General features: G+C 41.2%; 2 protein-coding genes across 4 annotated transcripts; one reads left to right on the forward strand and one right to left on the reverse strand.

The window, feature by feature from the left end:
• Positions 1-13: 13 nt before the first annotated feature.
• Positions 14-7,921, reverse strand: rnf5 (ring finger protein 5). Of its 2 annotated transcripts, XM_012836060.3 has the most exons (6): positions 7,376-7,913; positions 5,671-5,689; positions 1,422-1,534; positions 855-909; positions 643-754; positions 14-437 (listed from the first exon to the last, which is right to left on the reverse strand). In XM_012836060.3, the coding sequence occupies exons 1-6, from the start codon at positions 7,579-7,581 to the stop codon at positions 325-327; spliced, it is 618 nt and encodes a 205-aa protein (XP_012691514.1). In that variant the 5' UTR covers positions 7,582-7,913; the 3' UTR covers positions 14-324. The 2 variants fall into 2 exon arrangements, with proteins under 2 accessions (XP_012691514.1, XP_042566521.1); XM_042710587.1 differs by lacking the exon at positions 643-754 and having other exon boundaries at positions 322-437; positions 7,376-7,921.
• Positions 7,922-12,719: 4,798 nt separating this feature from the next.
• LOC105907725 (major histocompatibility complex class I-related gene protein-like) lies at positions 12,720-19,992 on the forward strand. 2 transcript variants are annotated; one of them, XM_012836096.3, is made up of 11 exons: positions 12,720-12,898; positions 15,143-15,439; positions 16,390-16,683; positions 16,778-17,065; positions 17,525-17,656; positions 17,915-17,953; positions 18,090-18,206; positions 18,297-18,323; positions 18,411-18,494; positions 18,714-18,753; positions 18,843-19,992. In XM_012836096.3, the coding sequence occupies exons 1-10, from the start codon at positions 12,847-12,849 to the stop codon at positions 18,737-18,739; spliced, it is 1,356 nt and encodes a 451-aa protein (XP_012691550.2). In that variant the 5' UTR covers positions 12,720-12,846; the 3' UTR covers positions 18,740-18,753; positions 18,843-19,992. The 2 variants fall into 2 exon arrangements, with proteins under 2 accessions (XP_012691550.2, XP_012691551.2); XM_012836097.3 differs by having other exon boundaries at positions 16,390-16,680.
• Positions 19,993-27,858: the final 7,866 nt, after the last annotated feature.

Raw genomic sequence — 27,858 nt, forward strand, 5'->3', positions numbered from 1 at the left:
GGCCAAGAACACCAAGGGGGACAGAGAGAGGGAGATAGACAGAGAAAGACAAAAGTGCTTATTAACCAGTAGGTTGTGTGTCATTGCGCACTCATACAGTGGTGGCCTGCTATGTGTGGCTGTTAGTAGTCTCCCAAAGAGTACATTCCATAAGTAACACTCCACATCTTGGGGGGGTGGGGGTGTGTGTGTGTGTGTGTGTGTGTGTGTGTGTGTGTGTGTGTGTGTGTGTGTGTGCGTGTGTTAAATTGTATCTTTTGTAGCCTCATCCATCTTCACTCCTCTCAGTATCCCCTTGTAGTCTTCCGGCTGTGGCTGTCTCTCTTACACACTCAGCATCCAAAAGAAGAAAAAGATGGCCAGAAATAAGAACAGGGAGTCTTGCCAGTTGTTCCCATTGTTAGGGTTCCCGTTGCCTTGGTGATCACCCATATAATCTGAAGGGCAGGAGAAATAAAAAGACTTCAGATATACATCCCTACATGCAATAATCAGCTTCATTTGATTGCAGACATTATTCACCTAGCACTGTGTGTCAGGATGAGGGTATGATCAGGCAGACTTGAGGATGCCTGAATCAGATCAATTTGGGAGCGTGCATCTGCTTTACAGTAGGGTCGTGTGGGAGGTGAGTGTGTCTACCTGCTCTGTGGAAAGGGTCATTGGTGTTGAAGACTGTGGTGAAAAAGCCGAATGGAAATGCCCCTATGCCGAAGGACATGTGGAAACCTGTGTCTCCGAACCCCTGGAAAGGCTACGGCACAGAACAGCAGAATTAGTTGCCCTCGAATAACAGACGCTTCCGTTGTGTGTTCTCTGACAGACAGAATGGAGACAGAATGGAGAATACTCACCCCTCTACTCTCTGGCTCGGGTCTCTGTCCTTGAGGTCGAGGGGGGGTTTTCAACCTACAATTCAAAAGCACATTCAATGGAACCCAAAGGACACAGTGTCGGACATCACACAATATCACCTACTCCAGCTGTCAGCAAAGGACAGTCATGACAGCAGAGCTTTGGAACTTCAACTTAACGCTAATCAATGTCTCATCAATATGGAGTTGAATCTTCTACCAGTGATTTTCAACATGTGTGAATACATTATTTTATACATTTAAAATCATGAGCTACTGATGAGACCAAATATAGCCCTACTTATTCAGTCATACTTCCTGCTGCCACACAATGATGAACACACAACCTCATAGGGAGATTTACTAACACACATGATTGCATGTAGTCTGCTTTTCCACTTCTTCCTCTTCCTTATCCTTCCCCTCCACACACACACACACACACACACACACACACACACACACACACACACACACACACACACACACACACACACACACACACACACACACACACACACACACACACACACACACACACACACACACACACACAATGATATATACCTGGGGTCCTCCTGGCTGCTGCTTCCACGGCCATAGAGGGGGATAACCTTGTCTCTGCTGATGCCAGCCTTACACACAGGACACTGCTGTCTGCTGGGCCTCGTCTCTAGCCACTGAAATCACCCCAAAAACACTACATGATTAAATAGTCTACACACATCAGGTAGACAATACACAATACTTCCAATTAGAGCCAGACCGATATAGGATTTTTTCAAGATATTCATTTTCTCAGGAACTCAAAGATTTTTTCCAACATCTAGCACAGTGTTCTGATCAAGGTGGGACATAATTGTTGTTTAAATGATTGTCTGGTAGCCTAAACAAAGGCTCTCAGTTATAGAAAATATATAACTACAGGTATTGTTTTGTTGTTGTTTAAGTTCTGAAGTTGGAGTTATGTGGGAATGTGAGTGGAAGCATATTAGAGAAGACAAGCCGGTTATTGTCAAATTGATGTCTCCATGCACACGCCCTGTGCACCTGAAACCTACCGGTCTCTTTGGTGCTACGCCAAACGCCTACAAGCTTTACTACAACGCTAAGAAGGGTGAGAAATTCAGGTATTTGGATTTCACAACCTGATGCCCATACTGTCAAGACTTTGAACTTAAAATGACTAAGGCTTGGTCAAAGCAACCCGCGTGTGTTAATACACCCATTCTACTCCACCGCCGTAATGGGAAATTAATGTTTCATCTATCGAACATGCCCTGATAAGGAAAATCACACTCCGCCCTGTAACCACAACCATGATGAAAGGGTGACGTCAGGACGCTGGGTCAGTATCGAGCTGATGAAAGCTGTTGAGAAGGGCTATATGGTAGTCGAGGATAGACGAGATTTGGCGTTTCCCCCCAGAGTTCAGACACACTGTTTTCTGGCTATGGGAAAACTTTTCTGCAGTACAAACAGGAGACTAGCGGTTTACCCTACGCATGCTGTGTCAGTAACAGACAAGAAAGCCTATGTTGAGGACGATTTTGAAAGGGTTAAATCCTGATCAAATATGCATGACTCAAGACCAGAGATCAATTAATACATTATTTTAAAATTCCCTTTGAAGGCACCTCTCACTGAGAGTAAAATGTACTTGTAGCAGAAATGTGGAAAGACCCTGAGCAGTTTACACAACATTACATTTTTGGTGATGACGTTTGTCTCAGAAGATGTGGCATTGATTCAGTGGCGTCACAGAGATGGAAATGGTGGACAAACTCGCAAATGTCCCCTTCTCACACCTGTCAAACCCCCTTTGGCACAACACTATGCAATCTAAAAGTTCACCTAGTCACATGATATGGTTTAACAGCATCAACACAATACCACTCTTCAGACATGGCAGGCATTAATTGCTTTTAAAGGTTGTTCAAACAGTGACCACATGCTTAGTGTTGAAATTGTCCACCTCAGCAGCTATAATCACCGCAGCTACTTCACATTTCACATGTTGTTTAACATGATCTTTTGACAAAGAGGTCCTGACAGACATTTCCCATGTTGACACAGGTTGAAAAACAGCCTGTTCACACTGTGGATCAACAAGTTGTTCCCCGATTTCCTTCAGCTTCTCATAAATGTATGGTTGTTCTTCCAGTCTATAGACAAGAGCTTCCACACAGCGAGGATTTTTTGCGGAAGTGAATGTAGTCCATATGTGTCCAGAAGACTTGCTCAGGCTTGTAGTAGCTCAGGCTTGAAAGGTTTCTGTTTTATTTCCTCAATGTGAGATTGAAAATAGTTAGCGTGAGGTTGAAAGGGACACAAATGCTACAGCTGGCTTGGGTGATCCACTTAACATCAGATTATGTTGAAGACGTGGTTGGATGTGAAACTGGCCTCTCCGACCCCTGGAGAAGACATTGTGGTTACCGTACGCTTCAAGCAATGCTGCTTCATTTACCTCGGCCATGGCTAGTCAGCATGTCAACAGGCCTTTGAGATGAGCTGTTTTGGTGGGTCAGACTTTTTAATGTTTGTAGAAAATGGGCTGTGACATAGTCACACTCCAACTAGAGCTTCTGAAATAAGGTTTGACTTTGATGTCCTGGTATCTATCCAAAGCTTCACTCCTTTTGAACAATCTGTCTATCTTTTTGAAAACATCACACAGAACAGGTATGTCTTTCCAGGGAAACATAACTTTCAGGTCATGCATGATCTTCTTGACATCTATTTACAACCCCCTACAATACAATGGAATATTCACTACTACAAATATCGACATAATCATCAGGACGTCGCAGGACGATTTACGAATATGTAGTAGCTTTTTTGTAGTATCATATTATTCCAAGCGATGTTGTAGACACTGTCCAATCCAGGGGCTTCAAGGTCTCTCCAAACTTCTTCTTAACAAAACAGTTCATCAGGGAATTACATGTGCAACACGTCTGTAAATGGTCCCCAGCCGGATTCAATGGCATATGGTTTCACAGATTGTGCGACTTTATAAAAGAAAAAAATATATTCACCAACACGTCCATCAGATTACATCCATTCGAATTCCTCAGCATCGGTCACATTTTGAACTCTCAGATTTTCTTTTTTTTGGCGCAAAAGTAATTTTGTCCTCTACTATAGTGTCAGGAATAGGGGTGAGAGACACTTACATCGCTAATAAAGTTGTCAACTTTGGCACAACCACAGGTTGGGTAACTGTAACAATTGAATTGAATTGAATTGATTGAATTGAATTGAATTGAATTGAATTGAATTGAATTGAATTGAATTGTTGGCTAGTGAAGTTAACATTGTTTTTCAGCTAACCTCAGTCACATTTTTACATTGTTAACAGAGCATGTTATCTTTAGACCTTTCTAAATTAGTTTACTTCTCAAAAAGGCTGAAGGCCATTCCCCTACCTGCTAGGATATCTTTGTAATTTTGAAAAAAATCTCGGTTTTGTTCCAAGTGACTTGCATTGGTGTTTATTGTAGGCAATACAGTTTAGTGCTATCATATCTGCAGACAAAACTACATGTTTGTTGGCAGATTATAGTGCATTAACATTATAATGTTATAATAAATCTATGTATCTTTGGTTACATAGTTTTTTTTAAACAGTATACTATATCACCTGGTGGAACAGTCAAGAGGAGAATTCTTTTTTCTCTCTCATGAGTGCATTTACAGCCTGGGCTTGCTCCTGGCACTTCAGCATATCATGCATATAATGTAAATGCTTAAAATAGGTCATATAGGTAAAATAGGTATTATTTAAAAACAAGAAGAGGTATTAAGAACATAATGTGAAATAAAAACCTATAAGCACTATTCATTCTGTTCAATCATGTTCCGCAAAACAATGTAATCAATAAATATCACATTAAAAAGGTCTGATTCTTATCTTTTAATTGACATTTAGTTGAACTTGTAACTGTCCATTTTTAGCGCAATTTTATTTATTTTCTCAAAATACCAGGAGTTAGCAGCAGTGTTTCAGAATTGTACTTAGGTGTACAGGGAGAGGAAGATGTTGCATTTAATTTTGATCTGTCTGTTTTAACTAAAGTGCTTGTGACATCTCACATGTGGCTTTAACTTAAAACTGAACATTTAGCTCACTTCACAGAAAAGATCTGCATATTTGTTAGACTGAGTCTGTTGGGATGTTTTAATCTGGTTATTTTCAATGTGTTGGAGAGTTTTGAATGACCCAGCTGCTCTGCTAATATTTGGATCAATCTCACACTGAAGCTCTGTCAGAAAACAGCCCATCCACATCCACCTATTGCAGATGCTCTACCTGTCCCATCCACATCCACCTATTGCAGATGCTCTACCTGCCCCATCCACATCCACCTATTGCAGATGCTCTACCTGTCCCATCCACATCCACCTATTGTAGATGCTCTACCTGTCCCATCCACATCCACCTATTGCAGATGCTCTACCTGTCCCATCCACATCCACCTATTGCAGATGCTCTAGCTGTCCACTAGGGCACTTCCTCGATATTTGCACCAAACATTAGATTTGTTGTGATGTTTCCCACAAGAAGGCAATCCTCCCAATGCACTGGTGTTATTTTAATATTTGATTTTTGATACAGGCAGTGTAGTTAAAAACTACCCACCTTTTTTTTAAACTTATGCTCAGCCTATGTGTGTGTGTGTGTGTAAATTGTCTCAACAGTGTGAATGAATAAGCTTTCAAGTACAGTCACCTTAAGGCACTTTAATCCAGATCTACAGACTGACCAATGGCATGAAGACTTACATAAGCAGAGCAAAACATATGGGCTTACCTGATGCAGACAAGGCCAGCTACACACATACAAACATACAGAGAGAGAGAGAGAGAGAGACATGTTTATGTTTAATGATCTTTTATGAGCCCCACTTCAGGTGAAAACTACACATAACATGGCTGTGTAGGGCCTACCTACCAAAGGGTAAAACCTGTCTATTAAGTTGTACCGTAATACCGCCACCAAAATGGTGGAACTGCTTCTCCAGAACAAAAAATATTAGCCTGGGCTCAATTTATGACAGTGTGGAGGGCACTGGACACATTATTTTGAATGGCCGCACAGTTTTCAGAGGACCAGTTCATTTATAACAGAATACTACTCACTTACAACAGCGTTGCACTCTGCTGCTAATTTAAACGTCTGAGGCACTTTCTGCACTTAATGGAGCACATCAGCCCATTATCTTTGATATGGTCTGTTTGTGGCTCCGCAGGGGGTCTTAATCTACCCAGTCAGGTGATGAGATTACATGGGACAAACGGGCCAGTGCCCGGATAAAGAGCTGGACCCAAAGCTGTGAGGCCATCCACTCACTAGTGACCACTAATCCACACCAAAATCAGAGCTCCTGCAATTTACATTTACACTAAAATACCTTTGAAGCCCAAAGGCATGGCACAATTATCTCTCTACAAACAAGGGGTAGATTATATTCAATGTGAAACCATGTTGAAACATGATTCAATGTTATTGACAAGCATAGTGTATTAATCTGTCAGTACTATTCACGTTTTGCCCCAATCCATGATATAGCCAATCTCCCTGACTAGGTGGGACCACAAAAAAAGCTAGACAAACACATGAGAATAAACACAGTGGCTACAGTTTTGAGGACCGCTGACCAGTAACGTTGGCAAATTGTCAGCATTGACACTAAAACTAAACTGTATAATCCCGACCCATTCCTAGACAGTGTCACTGTTGGCCGGGGAATAATGAATATAAGTGATGGGGTGAGCTTGTGTTCGCTAGCAAGCTAACTAGCTAGCTGGCGTTCTTGGTTGAGCATATGGTCTGAACAAATGCATAAAACTCTCGCTCACATTCCAGTATCACTACAATCAAAGAGTAAAGAGAAGGCAAAGTCACATTGTATCAATATGATACGACAATGTCCCTTTAAATACATCGCCTCCTTCTCCAAACTAGCCAATATACCTTAGCAGTGTTAGCTAACGTTAGCGCAAGCATTTCAAAAGACATGGTTATTAATGTCAACAAAGACTCTCAGGTAGCAGTGGCAAAGTTAACGCTAGCCAACCAAAGGTAACAGCAAAATGCGAAATGCATCATGGCGTTCATAAAATATCGTTACAGTATCATATTTGGTTGTCTGGAAACGTGGTCATTAACTTGGCTGACTAACGTTAGCTAAATGTTGTTGTTGATGTTTTGAGCAATCATAGCCATCATGTCTAACCTGTTACTTAGCTAGCTAACTGAAAGGTAATCCAGCCAAAGACTTCCTTACACATCTCACAAAACCACTTAGATACACAAACTGCAAACGGATAACTTTACATAGATAGCTGCACATCAAATCACATTCACAAGAACAGTCACATTCGCTAGTAAGCGTTAATCACAACGGTACGTCACTTCTAAAATATGATTAAATTAACAGCTAGTGGAATGGCAGATATCGACGTTGGTTAATACAACATCAGCTAGCTAACCCAGCTAACGTTACAAGACATACCAGAATAGATGGCCACATAAACTGATGACCGCATCTCTGGCCGTATCCAAACAAATGTTACATTCGAACGTGGCCCGGTCTCGCTCGCGTTCTCCTTCTCCACCGCTCCCGCTTGGGCCATCTCGCTCGTTGCTTTTTTCCCCAGACGGGAATCCTCTACTAGCTGGCCCGCTGTCATTCGAGGGTCCAGGATCGGCGGTCGCCATTATTGTTTACGAGAAGGTAGCGATAGCTAGCTATCTGGATAACTCATGTAAGACGTAAGTTTGGAGCAAGATTTCACTGCTGCTAAACACACCCCCTTCACTTCCGCTTCCGCAATGGACTAGAACCTGTTACTGTGGGCATCATATCTGCTAGCACCGTATCTGCAATGGTATGTCATTACCAACCATGTGAGTGTTGAAAATATTGAAAAGTCAATCATAATTTGCATGTTTAACTGTCGTATTTATGGTGTATGTAGGTTATAATCTATGACAGTGAAACAGGCCTATATATTTCACTTTTCCAACATCTGCTCTGCTGAAGTCGCCAAATCTCCATATAGCCTAGGCCAGGGGTTCTCAAACTTTTGCAAGCTGGGCCCCCCCAAAGCTGGTTAGGGGTAGTTGGGGCCCCCCATCCACCCGCGGCCCGCCGCCACCGCCCTCAACTACACCACCATATATAGATAGATAGATAGATAGTGTATTGTTATTGATAGGCCTGACATGTCAAGGTTAGGCTATTGTTATTGTTAGGCCCATACAGACAATTATTATAACTATTTATTTTTTATTATTGTTATTATTATTATCAGTAATAGTAGGTATTATTATAATTAATGATTATCGACCAATTATTATTATTGTATTATTATTATTATCATAATAATAATAAGTGGTATTATTGCTATCATTAGGATACTGTTATTATTATGGGCCTCTTGTGATCTTTACAAAAAAAAGAATGACGAAAGAGGGGAGATGCTTAAGTCTACTGTCACTCTTCAGCTGCTCTTTCATGTCTAGTGACAGCTCATCTGCTGAGCAGAGAAATGGATCCCGAACTCAGGCGAATGAACGGTAGTCCTCTTTGAAATAGGACCCAAACTGATTTCTGATATTCGGCGTGATACAGTGTAATTTGACATAGGAGCTAAACTCAGCACAATACCTATCATTATTCTAAACGTGTTGCGTGGCCGGCAAAATCAGTGTTTCGGCAATTGTATGGGGTTTGCCAAGCTTAGCAATTCTATGAGCAACTACATAAGATGCTCCAGACACTGCTTGGAGATAGTGCTATGCTTGGACATGGTGGTTCGTTGTTGCTGGAGGCCATCACGTTTATGTTTAAAGAAGTCCACAGGCTTCTCTTTCTGACTTTTACGAATCAGAAACTTGTCCATGTTGTGTTTGTTTGCTGATACAGCGTATGAAGTTAATAAAGTTCTAATTTCAACGTCGTGTTCTTGTATGTGTGGTTGTGAACGACTTGCACACGAACAATGGATAAGGCTGTGCTAGGCAATGATTCCTAACCAAACGAACTGTACACAATGTAGACAGGGACAGCACAAAATAGTATTCAAGTGCTGGTGTTTTATTTGTTGCGGTGGATGATCAAAAAATTTAAAGGTAGGCTAGGTGTTAAGGAGAAAAGGGCTAGCTGTAGTTGGAAAAGGTAGCTAGCTAGGCTAGCTCTCGGGCTACGAGCTTTTCTAAAAGATTGTGGAGCAAATTACTCCTTAGAATAGGCTACGAATAGACCTACTGCAAGTGCAGTAAGTATTACTAAGGAAGGAGTGAGTCTTTAAAAATACTGTTTATAAAGCAATGAATATCTGAATGATAGAGGAAACAAGAGAAATTGCACAAACTCTGCAAAGTGTCGTCTCAGGGTGAGCGCTTACCTCCATGCCTGCGTTTTGTTTTTATACTCGGAAGCGGAGGTGCTACTCGCGTTGAAATGATAATACTCCGTTTTGATTGGTGGATCAGGAGCAAAACAGTATTTGATTTGTTTGGGTCAGTCCAGCCCCTTGCATTTCGCTACTGAGGGAGCTTTCACTAACCAGTGACAGGTCGGCGGTTTTTTTTTCTTTCTCCGTCTGTGACATCGCGCCCCCCCTGGAGAGTGTTCGCGCCCCCCCAGGGGGGCGCGCCCCCCACTTTGAGAACCACTGGCCTAGGCCATGTATTTTTAGGTAAATAGCCTACACATTTTCATTTAAAGAAAGGTAAAGTTTACAATGTTGAAACATGATTCAATGTTATTGACAAGCATTGTGTATTAATCTGTCAGCCCTATTCACATTTTGCTCCAATCCATGTCATATAGCCTACCTAATCTCCCTGACTAGGTGGGGCCACAAAAACAGCAAGACAAACACATGAGAATAAACACAGTATAGCTACAGTTTAGAGGACCGCTGACAAGTAACGTTGGCAAATTGTCAGCATTGACACTAAAACTAAACTGTATAATCCTGACTCATTACTAGACATGTCACTGTTGGGGAATAATACATTCGAAAATGTCCCTTTAAATCCGAAAGCCCGATATTCCAAAATCTCAATATTCCGAAAAAACATCTTTCCTCCGACAAAATTAAACCTTCTGTTCCGAAATGCCATTGTTCCGACCAGTGGTGCCGGATTCATGTTTGTGGTGGGGTGGCAAAAAGTGCTTGTGCAAAGGGAAGAATGCTAAAGGCCTCACTGGCGTGTTTGCTGCAGTTTTACACATAGGCCTATACAGGGATGCTGGAATTGCAGGCTCACGAGTTTAATGACTGTTTAATGATGTTTAATGGGTGGGATGGGTCGGGCATTGGAACTGGACTGGACTGGACTGGAATAATTTAGAAATATTTTAAGTGGCACAAAACACACACAGCATTTAGTTTGCGCAGCGGAGCAGAGACGCTTTCACGCGTATTTTCCTAGGCAATATTTGTTAACTTAGCCTACTCTGGTTTTGAGTATAGGGTACCACTCGTGCGTAGGAAATCGCCGGCAGATTGTCGCAGGACATTACGCAGATCTTGTCAAGCACTGACAAAGCATGCATGCTCAATGCACACCATAGGCCTGATTTCTTCAATGCAATGTCATTTTGGATAGTGTTGTGTGTGTGTGTGTCCTGCTGGTAACAAGAGCTAATCAGCGAATGTTGCATTTGTTTCACCAACTTTATTAAGAGACAAACACTTGTCTGCGCTTAAACTGCGTTTTTTTTGCACCCCCTGGCACAAATCTCAAACTCCGCCCATGGGCCTATGTGTTTACGTTGTGATGCCCAAAATAATAAAGGCTATTCTATAAATCAGACTCAAAGTTCAATGAAGTGAGGCTCCTTCTCGTAAATTGGAGGCGGCAGGCTACTGATTCAATGCCTAACAGCACGGACTCATGGACAAATGTTGAGGGATCACTGTGCAGATATTATACCCGAAGAACACCTTCTCTAAAAGTTTTTTTTTTATCATCGCAATGCAAATGCCATGTGTGTATAATACTATTCTGAATTAAAGTTCATGGTTGTGAAATAAATGCATTTATATGTTTATGATTGTGTAATCAATTCATTGGGATGTGCATGTGGGCTATAGTGGTTCACGTTGCTGTGCTCACAATTTCTGAACAGCGGGTTGTCGGACTAATGAGTTTTGTGTTGTCGGGGTATAGGCTACCATAACTTTTGGTATCTGAACAAATTAGCATATTTTCGGAATACCAAATTTTTGGAATGCTGGGCTTTCGGAACATTGACATGGCACCCAATCCGCCAACCATGTTGGCCCCTTTACAGGTCCTCAGCTGGCAGCTATTAAATAGTAGGCCTACCCGAAAAACACCTGTCTCATCATCAGCTGTGAAGAGGCTCTAGAAAGCTAAAGAAAAAGCCATATTCAAGACTGGCTCATGAAAGAAAAAGGAAACAGATACTAAGTGGAAGATGATTGAAAATGGACTAAATATCTTAGGTGTTCTCCACATCTGTCACAGAACAGTGCACACCAACTTTACCCAGGATATAGAAGCAGGAGGCTTTGGTGCACAACTGTGCCGGTAAATAAAAACACTAGAACCTCTAGTTTGAAAAACAGATGACTTACAGAAGAAACTTTGTGGGAAGCAGAACAAAATGAAAAGATGCTTTGATGAAAAGAGTCCTTGACCCCAGCTCTAAAGCACAGTAGATGAAAAGGGATTGGTACAGAGTCAAATTTGTACAGAGTAAAAGGAATCTTTTTCAAGGAAAGTGTTACGGCCCTACTAATCAGGCCTGGGGCACCGCCCCTTTTGTGTTACGGCTGTTGTTTATCTGTCTCCTGCAGGGTGCTGGGTGCCTAACAGATAATGGGCTGACCTATAAGAGGCTGGGGTTTGCTATGGACGGCTCTCTCTCTGCTCTTGACTTCTGCGTTGCCGTCGTAGTCTATGGATTGTTCCAGTGGTGAGAGCCTGGGGAAAGACGTCCGACTACTGAACTCCACACTGAATACTTCCTCCATCCTCGTCGCGTTTTACACTATTGTTTGTTTACTTGATTACCCCTAGACACATTGCGCGACACTTTCCTTTTAATACATTATACTGATTGTTTATACTTATGTAAATAAACCCTTTTAATTATCACTACGGTGTGGTCGACCCATTTTATGTCAGGGCTGCCTTGAGGCAGGCAGTCGTGACAGAAGGCTACAACTCCCTTTTACCATAATTGCATTGCCTTTATCCTACAAGAAGACAAAACCATTGTTCCACATTATGCAAGACTTATTTAGGGAAGAAGCACACAATCTGTAATGCTGCAAAGTCTATGATTGCTGCCAACAGAGGACTGTTTGATTAAACACATTTGATTAATACAAAGAGTAAAAAATATTGTTATTTTAAGCAGAAAACACAATTTCTAACTTATAATCAATTCATTTTTAACTTTATTTGAGGTATAACAATATGAGCTTTGCTGAGACATGTCATTTTCTGGGTGATTCCAAATCATATATTAGCCTGTTTCTGGGCACATTCAATACAGGCCCCAATGCCTTGTATATTTTGTGTTCTTTTCTTCAAATCTTTATAGTCCTTCCAAATGTAGTTGTTCTTTTATGACTCTTCCACACCTCAATGTCCAATGTATATTTTCATTGTATCATGTCATACTGTTTTAATTCATAGTATTTAATTTATCCTAAACCAGTGTGTTTTGAATGTATAGGCTAACTGTTGTACAACTGTTGGCTTAACCTGAACTAAATTGATTCCACTTAGCGACAAATGACGATATTTTCTCTTAATCATATCATTGGCTGATGCTTTAAAAACGCCCAGACAGAGCACATAATACGAAGTGTTTTTGTCGGCTGAGTAATCAGTCCTACTTGTATGTGTCCGGAGAGGAGTCGCATGGACATCGAAAGGGCTCGTTTTCAATCCATTAAGTGAAGTCAACTATTCAGATTCGGCGGTGACACGATGGGTTTCACGACATCACTGGCAGTCGGTGTTATTCTGTCGATGTGTTGGGGTAAGACCGCTTTTGAAAACAGTTGTTAGGTCAACCTTGCAAAGTGAAAGTAAAACGTAACAACAAACTTAGACATTATGCATTCATAAGGCTACTGTAAATAAAATAAACTGAAAAGGTAGATTTTGGTCAGAGGAATGTGCTAAACAACGTTACGAAGCAGTTGTGATATTTGTTTTACAAATTGTGATATTTTCAATTAGCCTGCCGTTTGAAATGTGTCCAGGGATGGCTGTGATCGGTCTTTGATAAGAACCTGTTTGAGAACGCGGAAAAGCAGTCGTAGATGTGCCAGATTGGAGTGCACCCATGTTCTAAACGTCTGAATTTGTGAGAAATAACAAGATATCCTTGGATTTAAATAATTATAATAAGTACGAGAATATTTGTATCATTAACAATTACGTTTCACATTTATAGTCAGGATTCTACGAGGCATCGTGAAGCACTAAAATAAATGAAAGCACTACACGAGCATTGCAAATGGCAGTGAATAAATAAATACACTAAACTCAATCCCCTTTGCTGAAGAAAATACTAAAGGAAGCTTTGACTATAGCTCTTTTTTATTTTGAACCAGTGCCATATCTGCCTCATTAACCACAGTGGTCAAAATATGGTTGAACAGTTAATGAAGTTTGTACTTTCAAAAGATATTTACAGTAATTTTCAGTTATGATGGGGTCAGAAGGTGATCTTGAATGGAATTTTGTTCAGTGTCTTGAGTTTCAGGTACTACGCCATTGTCATGTGTGTTATTGTGTTACATGCTGTCATTATGCTGCCAGTGGCGACTCCTAGAGGACGCCAGGGGAAGCCCGGCCTCCTCAAAATAAAATGACTTGAGACATGAAAATCTGTATAACAATAACAACCCGTGAAATACATTTGAATTAACCGTTTCACGTGGTTATATTCTAATTTGGCCCACCTTGTATTTTTTTGGTGACAGGAAATCCTTTTAATATCATATTGTTTTCCATTTCTAGCTTAACAGTAGCCTATTTGAGGCCGCAAAGGGACACCAGACTTGATCCACGCCCACTTGGCGTCTCACAATTGTTTTTAGAAAAAGGCGCCAGTCAGCGCTGAGTGTTATACTGTGCTGACTGGACTGTGAATGAGAACAAATGTCCAGTGGGTGTGTAGAGGAGGCTCGGGATAGTTTGGCGTTTATTAAAACATACAGTAAACTGTCAGTGGGCGGGCAAGGGACTTCAACCTGCCGCTGTGTTCTCACCAATCAGAATCAAAGATAGTAGCTGTCTAACATGAGCCGGTATCAAACTGAATTTCAACCAGAGAGTGAGTAGCTGGTCAGAGATCCTTGTCGTAGTAAGCAATGGATGTCAGCATTTGAGCAACAGCTAAATATTAAAGAGAAAGGGAGGCCAGCGTCAGATACTGTCACTATGCTAAGACTGCATGGTTAACTGCTACTAGCAATCCATGGGTTACCACAGGGTTTACAGATTTATCTAATTAAGTTAGAGCAATTGACATGATGTATCAAAGTCCCACATTACATCTAGTCTTAAATTAAAGCTATTCAGCAAAGTAAGGATTGACCGATCAAGCAGTTGCCATAAGCGTCCAGAAGCACAATAGCCAGGTAACTAAAGACCGTGAGATGATGAACAGGTGAATCAGTGTGGTGTACATGGGAGAGCAAGAAGTGGCATTTCGTGGGCATGATGAATCTGCTCTTAGTCTGAACAGGGGTCATTTCATTGAGCTTGTAAATGCCAGATAGTCATAGATTGTTTTACCTCATTGAAAGATGTTTGTGAAAGATATTGTTACAACTACAGTGTTATGAGGAGATTCCCGGTGTTCAGTTTGTGTTGTACATAGGCCTACTTACAGTGTCTGATGGCAGCCCATTTGTCCAATCATTTGTAATTTCGATATCCTCAATCCTACACAGATTGCCTTGCAAAACATTTGTTATCTGGATTATATCGTCCTTAGATTGATCTTTGAAACACAGTTTCTTTGTTTTATAGTAAGTGATTTGGACAATGAAACTGAAAATACTATATTAAACACCTAGTTATTGTGGTGAAAGTGATTAGACACACGTTACTGTGAAATGTATCACCGTAGTATAATTTTAGCACCGCATTACTAAACATTGTGTATCTACAGAAGAAAATTATGTGTTGTGGCTCCTATATTAAATGTGTTACACTTCACTACTGTATGCTGCTTTTCATTACTTATACACTTTTTTCCTCGCTGTAGATTTGAAAGTTGAAAGTTTGGAAGAGCGGCATTCTCTGCACTATGTGTACACGGCCCTGTCAAAGGCAGTCTCTGCACCTGGAATCTTCGAATTTACTGCTATGGGCCTACTGGACGACAAAAAGATTGATTACTATAACAGCAGAGACAAGGTCAAGATTCCTCAACAGGACTGGATGAGAGAAAAGCTTGACGCGAATTACTGGAACCAAGGCACCCAGTCACGCAAAAGCAAAGAGCAGTGGTTCAAAGTCAATGTAAACATTCTGATGGAACGCATGAGACACAACAACTCAGGTGAGTCCCAACACATCCTGATAGCATAGTTGCGTCAGCAACAGACACACCTTCATTAGCCATGATTCCACTATCGAGCCAGTGCGAGCTAGGGCCAGCAAAGAGCAGGAATATAATGGAAACCAAAATGACTGTTTGCTTTTTCTTATCTTCGTTTCATGGAATGCCCAGTTAATACTCAAATAAAGCATATCCCTCATAAGGTAAACATACTCATCAGACTCCTCTATACCTTCAAACTGTCATGTAGGCTACTGGAATAGTTTAGCCATCTGTATCACAGGTAGCGTGAAGACGTGGCTCTAATATAAACCAGCTATAGGCATAGTTCACATTAGATAGCAAGCTAGTCTCAATTGTTAACACAAGTAAAGTTAACGTTAGCCTGTGTCTAAAGCACACCATGGCTCCAATAGCATGATATTTATTCATTGCAATATATTAAAATAACATTATGCAACAATTTTACCCTCAAATAACAGCTTCAAAATCATTTTAGTAGTACACTGACTTGTTATACGGAGAATGCTGTCTGTGCCACTGCAACAGCACGCCTGGTATTGCACTGGTATGTACCTTTGGGAACAGTGGAATCCGACATAGGCTGTAACCTTATTGGTCTCACAGAGATTTGTAGATTTTCCAGATGCCCAAAGTGTCAGGATAGCATGCAAATAAATTAATTTAGTGTCAAAAAGTCTTCGTCAATCTCACACCAATACGCTTTTAATGTTTGAAACCTTGAAAATCGAACTGCCGATGTATATTAAGCATGTCGCCAACAACATTTTATTAGATATACACAATTGGACAATCGTCGGGCCAAAAGCCCCTGGATGCAAGCCCCAATGGGGACGCAACTGGCCTTGGCACACACCAGTTTGCCCGTGTTTAGCCCGATAATGGAAACACGGCTATTAATGCTTATTTTGACCTATTCTTTTCCTCAGATATTCATGTCCTTATGTGGAGACATGGCTGTGAAGTTATCACCATGTCAGACGGGTCTCTCAAGTTTGAGAGGGGTGTGGACGAATACAGCTATGATGGCATGGATTTCCTTTCCTTTGATGAGGATTCAACACAGTGGGTGGCCCCTGTTAATGCAGCTGTAGCCACAAAACAAAAGTGGGATGGGGTGCCAACCCTAAACCAGTACACCAAGGGCTACCTGGAGACAGAGTGTGTGCGTTGGCTGAAGGATTTCAGAAGTTACAGGGACGAGAAGGAAAAGCAGACAGGTTGTGTGTACTTACACTAGCGCCAGATCAATCACTTTTGTTAAATTCAGTTTGCAGCCATTCAATATTTAATTATTCTTTCTTTTTGGTTCATCAGATCCATCAAAGATTTATTTGTTTGCTAAAGATGGCCAATCCTCAGATACAATGAAGTTGACCTGTATGGCCACAGGCCTCTACTCAAAAAACACTGAGATCAGCATCCTGAAGAGTGGCTGGTCTGTAAAGAAAGGTTGTAAGGAACCTAAGGACATCTTGCCCAATGATGATGGAACCTACCAGATCAGACTGAGTGTGGACGCAAAGAAATCAGAGATAGATGATTATGGATGTGAGGTGAATCAAGGGGACCAGAAAACCAGACTTGTAGCCCAATGGGCCAAAGGTGAAATCACATTGCCTGGTTATGCCTTTCAATTTACAACTGGAACTTTACAGATCAGAGTGTACTTGTACCACAAAGAAAACAGAGGAATTGCATTTTAAATGATCCCTCTGTGATTAAGTCATTCCAGTAGTTTATTTCATGAAACTAAACACTAACAATCTCATGGCTCTGACAGCCTTCTAAGTTGCACAACCATGTAACTTGTATAATAATAATAATAATAATAATAATAATGATTAAATAATAATCAAGGTGCTGTTCTGAAAATATGACCATTTGAATTGATTCTGGCAATCTTCCAATAATTCCAGAATGAGATTAATTTATTTTATCTTCAAATAAAGTCTGAGCAACAGTTAGAATCAGGTCTGGACAAGGCAAGATCACACTTACCTTGAAGCCACAAATGCCCAAGCTTCTGAAGTGAACATAAAGCATTTTTGTTGCTCTTTGCAGATGGAATATTGTCTGCTGCAGCTCCCTCCTCCATTGGACTGTGTGTGCCAGTTGTGCTGGTGATGCTGGTGGTGGTGGTGCTGGTGGTGCCGGTGATCGTGGGGGTCATTTGTGTGAAAAAAGGCATTATTGGTAAGTTCCCTATATGACAGAAATTGAAAGCAGATTCATATTGAGATAGTGACAAATTCAAATCTAATATAAATTCTTACTGTATAGTTTGATTTGTATTTAAACAGTTTACTGATTAAATCCTTTGCTTGTGATCTTCAGGACCATATCAATTTATATTTGGTTTGGTGTGTGATTAGATACACTGATCACACTGCACTCACATAGCATCTTCTGTACACTCATGTGATTCTCTCCTCTTCTCTGTTTGTCTCTCAGAGTATAAGGGAGGTCTCAAATTCAATCGCCCAGGTTCCGGTATGTATTGAATGTTATGTACACAAATCTAAAATGTGGGCCAGAAGGAGAAGTAAAGTAGTACATCATAATTTGGCATAATATATCCATTAGTGGAATGGTTATTGGACTCTTCTTTCCTTTCCTTTCTGGCTAGAAATCGACATACCTGGAAATGCAACCTCTGCAAATGACTCAGCTGGAAAGAATGAACGTGGCTCAACACTGCCAGGATCAACACAGACTAGTGTGGAAATCAAGCCTCTACTGGAGGGTAAAATCAATTGGTTCTAAGTAGTCTTTGAGAATCATTACTTTTGGTTATGTGGTGTTTTCTCACTAATTTCTCTCTTTCCAATTGCAGTGAAGAAAGATGGAGATTCTGACTCTGGTAATATGACTTTTTGGTAATATAGTAATATTACACTTCCATAACTTTACCATTTACCCATTGTCTTCTTACACCTGTTTTTCAAAGGACGTAGTTCTGGATCACCTGAAGGAAACAGTCCAGATGTCTCACCCAGCAGCAGTAATGAAGAAGTGAATAATGTTGCTAAAGGTAGAGATGCACAGATTTGATTAGACCACTGTGTCAATTCTGTACTTGATATACTCAAGAGTAGTAGTAATAACTAATGAACAACCTGCATACACATCCTCACTACAAAATCAAGCTGTTGGTTTGAAGAGGATTAAAGCCTTATGAATATCTGCAGATGAATTCAACTCTTTTCTTTATCTCACGCCAACCACTGATTTTCTCACATCTTCCTAATAGGGATGCCCAGTGACAAACCTGTCTGAACATCAGTGGAATGGTGAGTATATAGTCAGCTCCCACTGGGAGACAAATGTGTCTGTGTGATTTTAAAATAAAAACTTTAAATAAAACATCTTTCTGTTTCAGGATGACATTAATTTTCTTCCCAAGGATGAAGACCAAGAATGCGCCTACAAGCTAGTGTTCCGAATGCTCTTAAAAGCAAATTTTCCAAATAGGTCAGATTATTAAATAGCACCTGTTACAAACTAGATATGCCATAAATCTCGTTTTGGTGATTTGGTCAAAAAGTTGAACCAAAGTTGGGGAGTTGGTTACATGTAACGACATTACAAAATCAATGTATTTGTAATGCGTTCCAATTACTGAGAAAAAAAATGTAATTGAATTGCAGTTACTAATCAAAATGTTGGTGAGAACAAAAGGGTTACATCCATACACATTCTTTTCGGTCAAAAGTTTTAACACTTATATGTAGAATATAACATTCTACATATCACAACATTATATCACTACATTACATAAATATATAATATCCTGTTTGAATTTGTACCACCTCATCTGCCAATCAAATGTAATAAGTTACATAAATTTAATGAATTCATTAAAATAGTTACACTACTTCGTACATTTTTAACAGAGTTACTAGTAATCTACAACTTACATTTAAAAAGTAACCTTCCTAACCTTGGTGTTGAGTGAAGACCTTTCTTATCTTGATTTTGGAGGAATGTTTCTTTTCACTTGTCTTTGAAGCTACTGCTTTTACAAGTTAATGTATTTACCTACAGGTGCAAATATTAACTAGCATGGACTTTATATTGACAGGAAAAAATTACTATTTTTAAGATATTTTGGATGGCTATGACTTATTTTCCCTGTTTCACCTTAAATTCCACTATTTTCTTTGAGGTTTGGCTTCACATATGTATAAAAATTGTTTCTATATAGAAAATAGAGGAAATAGGTCACTTGGTTTTTATCTTTTAGCTCTTCATATTTGTGTGTTTACTGTAAGAGATGCACATTTTATGTTGAAAAAACTTAGATTTGTAACTTTACACAGCAGATCATAATAGTGCAATGGAATTAAGGTTTTTGTTACACATCCTTTTACTAAATCTGTGGTAATAAAAGGGGAAAGCAGTAAGCTATTTAGGGTCTTTAGTGGTTTATTTTCTCTGGTTTGTCATATGTTTTATGATGAAGTGAATTTTCTTGTTAAATACACCAATGTATTATAAAGTTAATGGCAATAAAGAGATCAATAAATTAAGAATGTTTTATGTTCTTATATCTTTTCACAGACAAAATGATGGTACAAACCTAATTACATGATTCATATTTTTTTCAAAGTCTATACCTGTATATTGTGCAATTCTCAGACATAGCAACATTCATTAAACCAGACTACATACCTGAAGTAAAGTTAAACTTTTTATGTTCTGATCTATCAGTGAACATGGGGTCCTTTTGAAATTGTAATGTACTGCCATTTTATTTACGTCATCATTCATGACAACAGGTCATTGGTCCACAGATTTTCCCTACAACTGCGCATTTAATTTATCACCCAACATGTCACTGTCTTAACATTTCTCTTTTTGGTTTTTCTGACCTATAACCTCCGCCATATTATTAGCATGGCACTTGACAGATAAAAAACAACAATCCCTCAAAAGAATATATTATATCGTGTGAGAGTCCAAAATTATTTGTGTCAAAAGGTTCGTTTCTATAGAGTATACATTTTTTCCCTTGGAATTGTAATTCTGTTTTGCACCATATTGCACCATACAAACCAGATCAACACTTTTTTTTTTTTATGTTTTAAGGCTGTTAGGTTTAAAGACGTAGTGCTGCTGGTGACATCACTAGCCATGATTCCAGTATCGGGCCAGTGTGAGACAGGGCTATGTTCAGGCTGACCAGGGATAATGGGCCTCAAGCGCGAGAACTAAGTTCTGTTTTAGGACTAGGTCTTACAATTCCTGGTTGATTTGCACTCCTGAGATGTGAAGTGGGTTGACGCAGACATGCAAGGTGTTTCCGGGTAAGAGTCATGGTGCTGTCTGTGGGACAAAAGGGTTAGAAAGCCTCATTGGAGTCATCAGGTGGGCACCCTCCTTCTCCGGTGTTTCGATGATAGGCCCACAAAACCTCCAGAGGGCTCATCGGCAACACCTGGCGTCCCAGATGTGCCCCCCTCTGCTTTAACCCTTCTGCGCCACAGATTCTATTTTGGGGCCCAGGTGGCGTCTCTCCTCTTCACCCACAGCCACCGGCTTGCCCATTCAGCAGCTCTTGAGAGGGCTTTGATGGCTTGGCGTTGGGTTTGGCCTCGAATTCCCAAATCCTTAAGCAGCCTGGTAGTTGTCTTACCCACAAAGCCTCTGCAGCCGACTTCCACTGGGCAAACTTTGGCCTTCCAGCCACGTTGCTCAGCATCAGCTGCCAGCTCAGCGTACTTAAGGCTCTTTCGTTCGTAGGCCTCCTCTACAGCGTCCTCCCAGGGCACAGTCAGCTCTACGATGTACACCTTCTTAGTTGAGGAGGACCAGAGCACGAGATCTGGTCTGAGGTTCGTAGTGGAGATCTCTGGTGGAAAGTAGAGCCTTGGACTCAGATCCACCACGAGCCTCCAGTCTCGCGCTCCTCCCAGCTGACCGGGGTCTGATGTTGTACTGGCCTGGGTCTTGGTTGGCTTTGCACCTTCACAGACGAAACCTCTTGCAGATCTAGGACGGGATGATGGAGGTAGGGCATTGATGGTCGTTCGTCTGGTCTCCAGCATAGCTGCAAGGCACTTCAGCACTTGGTTGTGCCGCCAGGTGTAACGGCCTTGAGTCAGGCCTGTCTTGCAGCCAACCAGGATGTGTTTAAGGTTAGCTGGAGACGGGCAGAGTGGGCACGTTGGGTCTTCTCCGTACCATTGTTGAAGGTTACTGGGAGATGGCAAGACATTCTGCGTTGCTCGTAAAATGAAGCTGGTGTGAAATGCTTCCATACTCCACAGTTCCTTCCAAGAGAACTTCCTTCTCTCATCTCCCTCCCACCTCATCCACTGTCCCTGTTTCGATTGGGAGACAGCCTTTGCGCACCTTGTTGCCTGCTCTTGCCGGCGCACCTCCTCAACGACCAGACCTCTGCGCTGAGATGGAGCTGCCTTGTGCCAAGATGGTCTGCTCTCTCCGAGGCCAAAGCCTCCTCTCCCCTGTTGCACAAGGCCAACGATGTCACGATGCCTTAGGTCTGCCTTTGCCTGCTGTGTAGCTGCGCTTGCAGTCCATTTCCTTCCGGTCGCCAGAGTAGGAGCTGTTTGGGCTACACATAGGTCACGGGATTCTGTTAGTATCATTTCCAGCCTTACTTTGGAGCACTTGAATTCCTCTGTAAGACTGGACACAGGCAGCTCCAGAATGCCTCTTCCATACAGCCCTATGTTGCTGAAGCACCTGGGAAGACCCAGCCACTTTCTGGCAAACGAGCTGATCAACCTCTCCAGTTTTTCAACCTTTGAGATAGGAACTCATAGATGGTAAGAGGCCACATCAGCCGGGGTAGAAGACCGAATTGAAGGCACCAGAGCTTTAACCTGCCAGGGACTTGTCGATACTCTCAAGGCCGCAGATTGTGTCCTGCCTAAGCTGGTGCACTTGATCTTTGTCCTTGAGGTTGGCATCGTACCAGCGCCCTAAGCTCTTCACTGGCTTCTCTGACACAGTTGGTATGGGTTCCTCGCCGATGAAGAAGCGTTGCTCTGACAGCTTGCCCTTGACGACTGATATGCTCCTTGATTTGCTTGGCTTTATCTTCATCCGGGCCCACTCGAGGTTCTCCTGGAGCTTTTTCAGCAGTCGTCTTGTACATGACATGGCTAAAAACATTAGCATTTCTACTATCGGGCAGATAGCCCCAGAGTATTGCCCTAAAACCCGCCTGAAACATGCCACCCTGCAGTAAACGTTACCCATTTCACAAGCAAGTGGACAGTTCAAGTTGAGATACCATGCAATAAAGTCTGGATGCCAGGTACCTACGACCTACAACAGAATAAGGTAAGAAAAGCAAAATAATGGAAACCAAAGTGACTATTTGCTGTCTTATCTTTGTTTTGTGTGATGTACAGTTAACACTCAACACTCGTCAGACTCCTCTATACCCCTAAAACTGTCATGTAGGCTACTGGAATAGTTTAGCAATCCATTTTTTTAACAGGTAGCGTGAAGACGTGGCTCTAATATCAGCCAGCTATAGACATAGTTCACGTTAGATAGCAAGCTAGTCTTAAGGTGAAATCCCCCCTTCTCACCGTGGCACGAAAAAGGGAGTTTTCATTCGTGTTACCCTGCAAGAGACTTGGGGCCTCATTTACTAACAGGATTGCGCCCATTTCAGGCGTAAAATAGCGGGTAAAGACATAAAACCCTATTTCCAAAGGAGGCGCACCTGAGTAAAAGCGCAGATTACCGCTGCTAGGAAGTGGGTGTGGGATAGTGGGTGTTCGTCGCAAAAGAGATGGGAGGAGATGCGTAAAGTGCGCCTAATTATGTATTAGTAACGAAACGAGGTGTTTTAGCATGACATATCAACTGCTAAATGAAAACTATGTGCCTGCGAGAAATTTGAAAAATGTTTATATTTGATATATCATTTAATATAGGCATACAAACAAATAGAATTATAAACTGTCCCACCAGCTAGCTGTTCGGGAAAAGTTCGGCCACGTCTTACCCAGAATCGCCGTTCATTGTATGGTTTAAACGGTATTTCATAGTTCAAGCACACCGAGTACAGTGCACACCTTCTGCGTAGGAGTAACGCGTATCTATTCAGGAAAAGTACTTGTACTCGAAGTACACTAACTAAACTACCGGTAAGTAAATTGTAGAGACAGAGCAGCATATTCATTTCACCTTCCATGTTTATTTTGACGTTATAGCCTCTCAAGCGCAAGCTACCCCCAGTGCCATGGCAAAACTACAACTACAGTTTTCAAATGTATCTGCCTAGGGCAGCGTTTTTGAAAAGAATGGTTTTCAGTGTTGGTATACGCCGTTTTAAAGTAAGGGGTGTCGTGTATTCCTACCAGACTATTTAACAGGATGCTATGGAGCGGTTAACCTGGATATTAACTATCCTAGCTATCTCTAGCTTAGAGACCCATCTTAACAGTTTGCCTGTGTGTGATTAACTCATGTTAATATGTGTGAATATGAACTTTCTTGTGAACATAAACTCGTTAATATGAGGCTGCACAGGCACCCTGAGGGGTAACCATAGCAACCCAGAAACTCAATGTTCGCTGAAAAGTTTAATTTCCCCAAATCAGCTCACCAATAAAAGACAGTCTTGAATTCAAAGTGATCGCAACTTTTAATGTGGACGGAAGGGCTAAACGGAGAAATATTTATGAGTTTCTATATTTACCGGGGTTAGTTTGCTGTAACCTCGTGAACCAAAAGCTCTCATTCTAATTTTAGCTCATCATCCACGGTGGAACATGCAGGCTCTTTCTTCCCTATTTTCGCGGAGCGCTAAATAACACTAATGGGCGGTGTTAGGCGCAGATGACGCGACGAGGGTTCTTGTTTGATAAATAGGTGCGTTATTTGCGGTTTGGCAAAGGCGCAGATTAAGCTGCGGTCGCAATGTTAGTAAATGAGGCCCTTGGTCTCCCCCTGTACAATGGTTGGGTCTGGGCTCCCCGTGTCAATTGATGGTTTCAATTGGACCTAATTGGACCAATTTAGCCCAATGGGCTGCCTTATTTAAAGGGTGCCTCATTGCTTAGATGCAAGAAAGATTGGAAAAGAGCAATGAGAAGGAAGACTTACCTGGTGTGAGGTGAAGTGAATCTGTGCCTAGTGAATCTGCCTAGTGTTTTGGTGCCTAGAATGTTGCCTATTTCAAATGTTTCCTAAAGCTTGCCTAGTGTTTGTGAGAACTCTGTGTGTTTGTGATTTATGATTGTTGAATTTTTTGGGGTCAATACCAGAGAGTCCCCCTATTTTTGTATAAGAATGCAACCATCTCCTGCACTGTGTTTCTTGCTAACTTCCCCACCAACTCCAGTCAGCCCTCATCCCAAAACGTGGGGTGACTGCCTTGGTCCCTCACACAAACCGTGGCTTGAATAGCATGCTAATCATTCAATGCAATAAATGAGCTTCAACAATCGAGCAGTAATTTGATGTTAATTAAACATTCACACATATTGCGTTCATGTGAGCCAGCTGAGTTTTCTACTGAAATCGATTGATCAAAAGAAAATAGGAATTTTAAACGTTAATGCAAGGTGATTCATACCATGGCTGGAACAGCATTGCTTGGACTAACATATAAACCTTCCTTGCATAAAAACTAGAATCTTAGAGTTGATACTTCAATGAGAGTCAGATAACTGAATGCGATGAACTGAAGTTTTATCAATCTTGCAGAATTTCATTCAAATCGGAGTGGTGGTCCATGGAGCAGCTCAGTCTTTTTGACTGAAATAAACCATTAAAAAAGTTAGTGCACTGGTTTATTTCGTCACTATGCTTTTCCAATCGAAAACCCAAAACGTATCCAAGTTGAACAAATTGAAAACCCGAAACGTATCAACGTTTGAACCAATCAGAATATTCTTTCAAACCTATACATTTTATCCAAGCTCAGCCTGCCTATATTCTGCTCACTTATTGCCGAAGCACCTTTCAAGATGCTGACTTTTAATGAGCAGCTATGTCCTTAACAGTAGTTTCACCCCTCTCGGTTATGATGTCAGGGCTCTGTCTTTGATGAATTCTGCATCCCCCATGCATAAACCTTTTAATTCATATTTGGCTGCCTCTGAAGGCTTGCACCTGTGGAAACTGTGGTCATGGTTTTAGAAAACAGGCCTCTCGGTTTGGCCTGACCTTCATCTCTGCATACAGGCCTCTCTGCCTGGCCTTACATGACACTTGTTCTTGAAAAACTGCTCCATGTTCACCACACCACTGTATTACAACCATGATATTTTTCTCCACACGTTGTGTGCTTTAATCTACTTTTTGACAATTTAATCTTAACTTGGAAGTTCCATAATGACCTAGATAACAACTTTAGCTTACTTTGTGTTGTTTGTCAAGATTGAAAGCAAGTAGCTGGTGTAGGTAACATTAGCTATTAGTAAACTACAAGTAACTAGCATAGCTAACTAAACAGTATGACAACCTAGTTCATTTACACAGAGATTCTTTTTATTTTCCCATTCAATGAAATAGCCTGTGTTGTCATATAAATGTAAAATATAATGTGCATGTTTGTCAATCTCGTTGTCAGCCTCACTCAAAATGGCTGATAAACAATACCAAACAGGCTGACTGCTGAGAGGCAGACAACCAGGTTGTAGACAAGATAAATTGACTTTGCCACAATTATTCCAGGAAATGGGAGTGGTGCCAAACACGCAACAAGTTCTGATTGAGTAAAAGTTTAAGGACAGAGTTAGTTTTGGCCATAAGGAAACAGCCAATTACAAGAAAGTGGGAGGAACTAAGTTTCTTTAAAAAGACTGACCAGTCATTCATACGGTGAGATCACCCATGGACCATCTCCTATTGTGGCTTACTGATTACAATAACATTTCAGATCAACACATTCAGCCTCTTGTCTTCTGATTGCGAAAGTGCAAGGAAGTTACTTTTTTCTCTGCAACATTTATTATCAGAAGACATAACTCAGAAGCTAACAAGTTCAGTTGCTTAGGGATATCCACTCTTACTAACTGGCTCCTTCTAGCAAAGGTTGAAGTGAAACCATTGTCATTTGACAAGACATCTAGTCAATGTGTTAAAATATGTTAAGTTTGAGAACTGAAGTTTTTTGCACATTTGTATTTCTGAGTACATCGTGTCATGTCCCGCGAACAAACTGATGCCCCTAGTGAGTCATCCCAAGGAACACAACTGTTCTTGAAAACATTGAGACCTTACCTCACCGAAACAAAGATGATGTTAGTTATTGTAAGTGCGTGTGTGCTGTGTTGTAAGGACTGACTTGTGTTGTCTGTGTAACTGTAAGCTTGTTTAGCATGGATGTCCTTCTAAAATTATTTAGAGCTCATTCATAGTCTCTGTCATAGGAATAATTTGACCAAGTGAATTGCCCTTTGTATGAGAGATTATGTTGTCAAATAGTATGAATGGGCTTATTAGCATGCAGAAGATGGCAAGTGTGAATGGGTTGATCAATGTGCAGAAGGTGCTGTTTTCATTCTAATGTGACTCTGACATGGAGATGTTATCAGCAGTACATTATAAGTCTAGGCAGTGGGTACTCAAAACAACACTACATACTTACTTATTGTATTTTTTGTGTCAATGTTACATTTCTTTAACAATAAAGCACTGTTTTCACCCAAGAGGGGCCTTTGTTTTCAGTTTGTGTGAATGACTAACGGGCTCAATGTTGATGTTTCTTTTTTTTTCACTGGCAATGGCACATCGTCATCATATTGGGTATTGGGAAGTTCATAGTTTTTGAAAAATGCCTTCCCAGCCTGTTCGAGATTTGTCCTGTGTGCACTAGGGTTTGTAATGTCTGACCATTTAGTGGAGGGACCTTCTTAGCTGTCGACTAACTGTGCCTTCACTGTGGGTTCTTCAGACCAACTGTGCCCTCACTGTGGGTTCTTCAGACCAACTGTGCCCTCACTGTGGGTTCTTCAGACCAACTCTGCCCTCACTGTGGGTTCTTCAGACCAACTCTGCCCTCACTGTGGGTTCTTCAGACCAACTCTGCCCTCACTGTGGGTTCTTCAGACCAACTGTGCCCTCACTGTGGGTTCTTCAGACCAACTGTGGGTTCTTCAGACCAACTCTGCCCTCACTGTGGGTTCTTCAGACCAACTGTGGGTTCTTCAGACCAACTGTGCCCTCACTGTTTGTTCTTCAGACCAACTGTGCCCTCACCAGGGGCGGCGCCAGGGGGGGGCTAGGGGGTGCTATAGCCCCCCCTGGATTAGCCATAGCACCCCCATAGCACCCCCAAGAAAATAATGGTTTATTTATTATTGTTATTTAATTTAATTCTGCGTTCTTAATTTAATGTATTGTGTGATAATAATATTTCAATCACAAAAGAAAATAATAACAGATTGTTCACGTAGCACGAC

This window comes from Clupea harengus, chromosome 19 (genome assembly GCF_900700415.2).
Source record: "Clupea harengus chromosome 19, Ch_v2.0.2, whole genome shotgun sequence".
In the NCBI taxonomy this organism is placed as follows: Eukaryota; Metazoa; Chordata; class Actinopteri; order Clupeiformes; family Clupeidae; genus Clupea; species Clupea harengus.

What these genes read in the sequence shown, in the direction of transcription:
- rnf5 (XM_012836060.3), bottom strand. Translation starts at nt 7,581, where the DNA reads ATGGCGACCGCCGATCCTGGACCCTCGAATGACAGCGGGCCAGCTAGT. An exon ending in AGCAGCCAGGAGGACCCCAG is followed by an intron (nt 910 to 1,421) that starts GTATATATCATT and finishes TTTGAATTGTAG; the next exon opens with GTTGAAAACCCCCCCTCGAC. An exon ending in TGACCCTTTCCACAGAGCAG is followed by an intron (nt 438 to 642) that starts GTAGACACACTC and finishes CCTGCCCTTCAG; the next exon opens with ATTATATGGGTGATCACCAA.
- LOC105907725 (XM_012836096.3), top strand. Translation starts at nt 12,847, where the DNA reads ATGGGTTTCACGACATCACTGGCAGTCGGTGTTATTCTGTCGATGTGT. An exon ending in GAAGGAAAAGCAGACAGGTT is followed by an intron (nt 16,684 to 16,777) that starts GTGTGTACTTAC and finishes TTGGTTCATCAG; the next exon opens with ATCCATCAAAGATTTATTTG. An exon ending in AGTGAATAATGTTGCTAAAG is followed by an intron (nt 18,495 to 18,713) that starts GTAGAGATGCAC and finishes TCTTCCTAATAG; the next exon opens with GGATGCCCAGTGACAAACCT.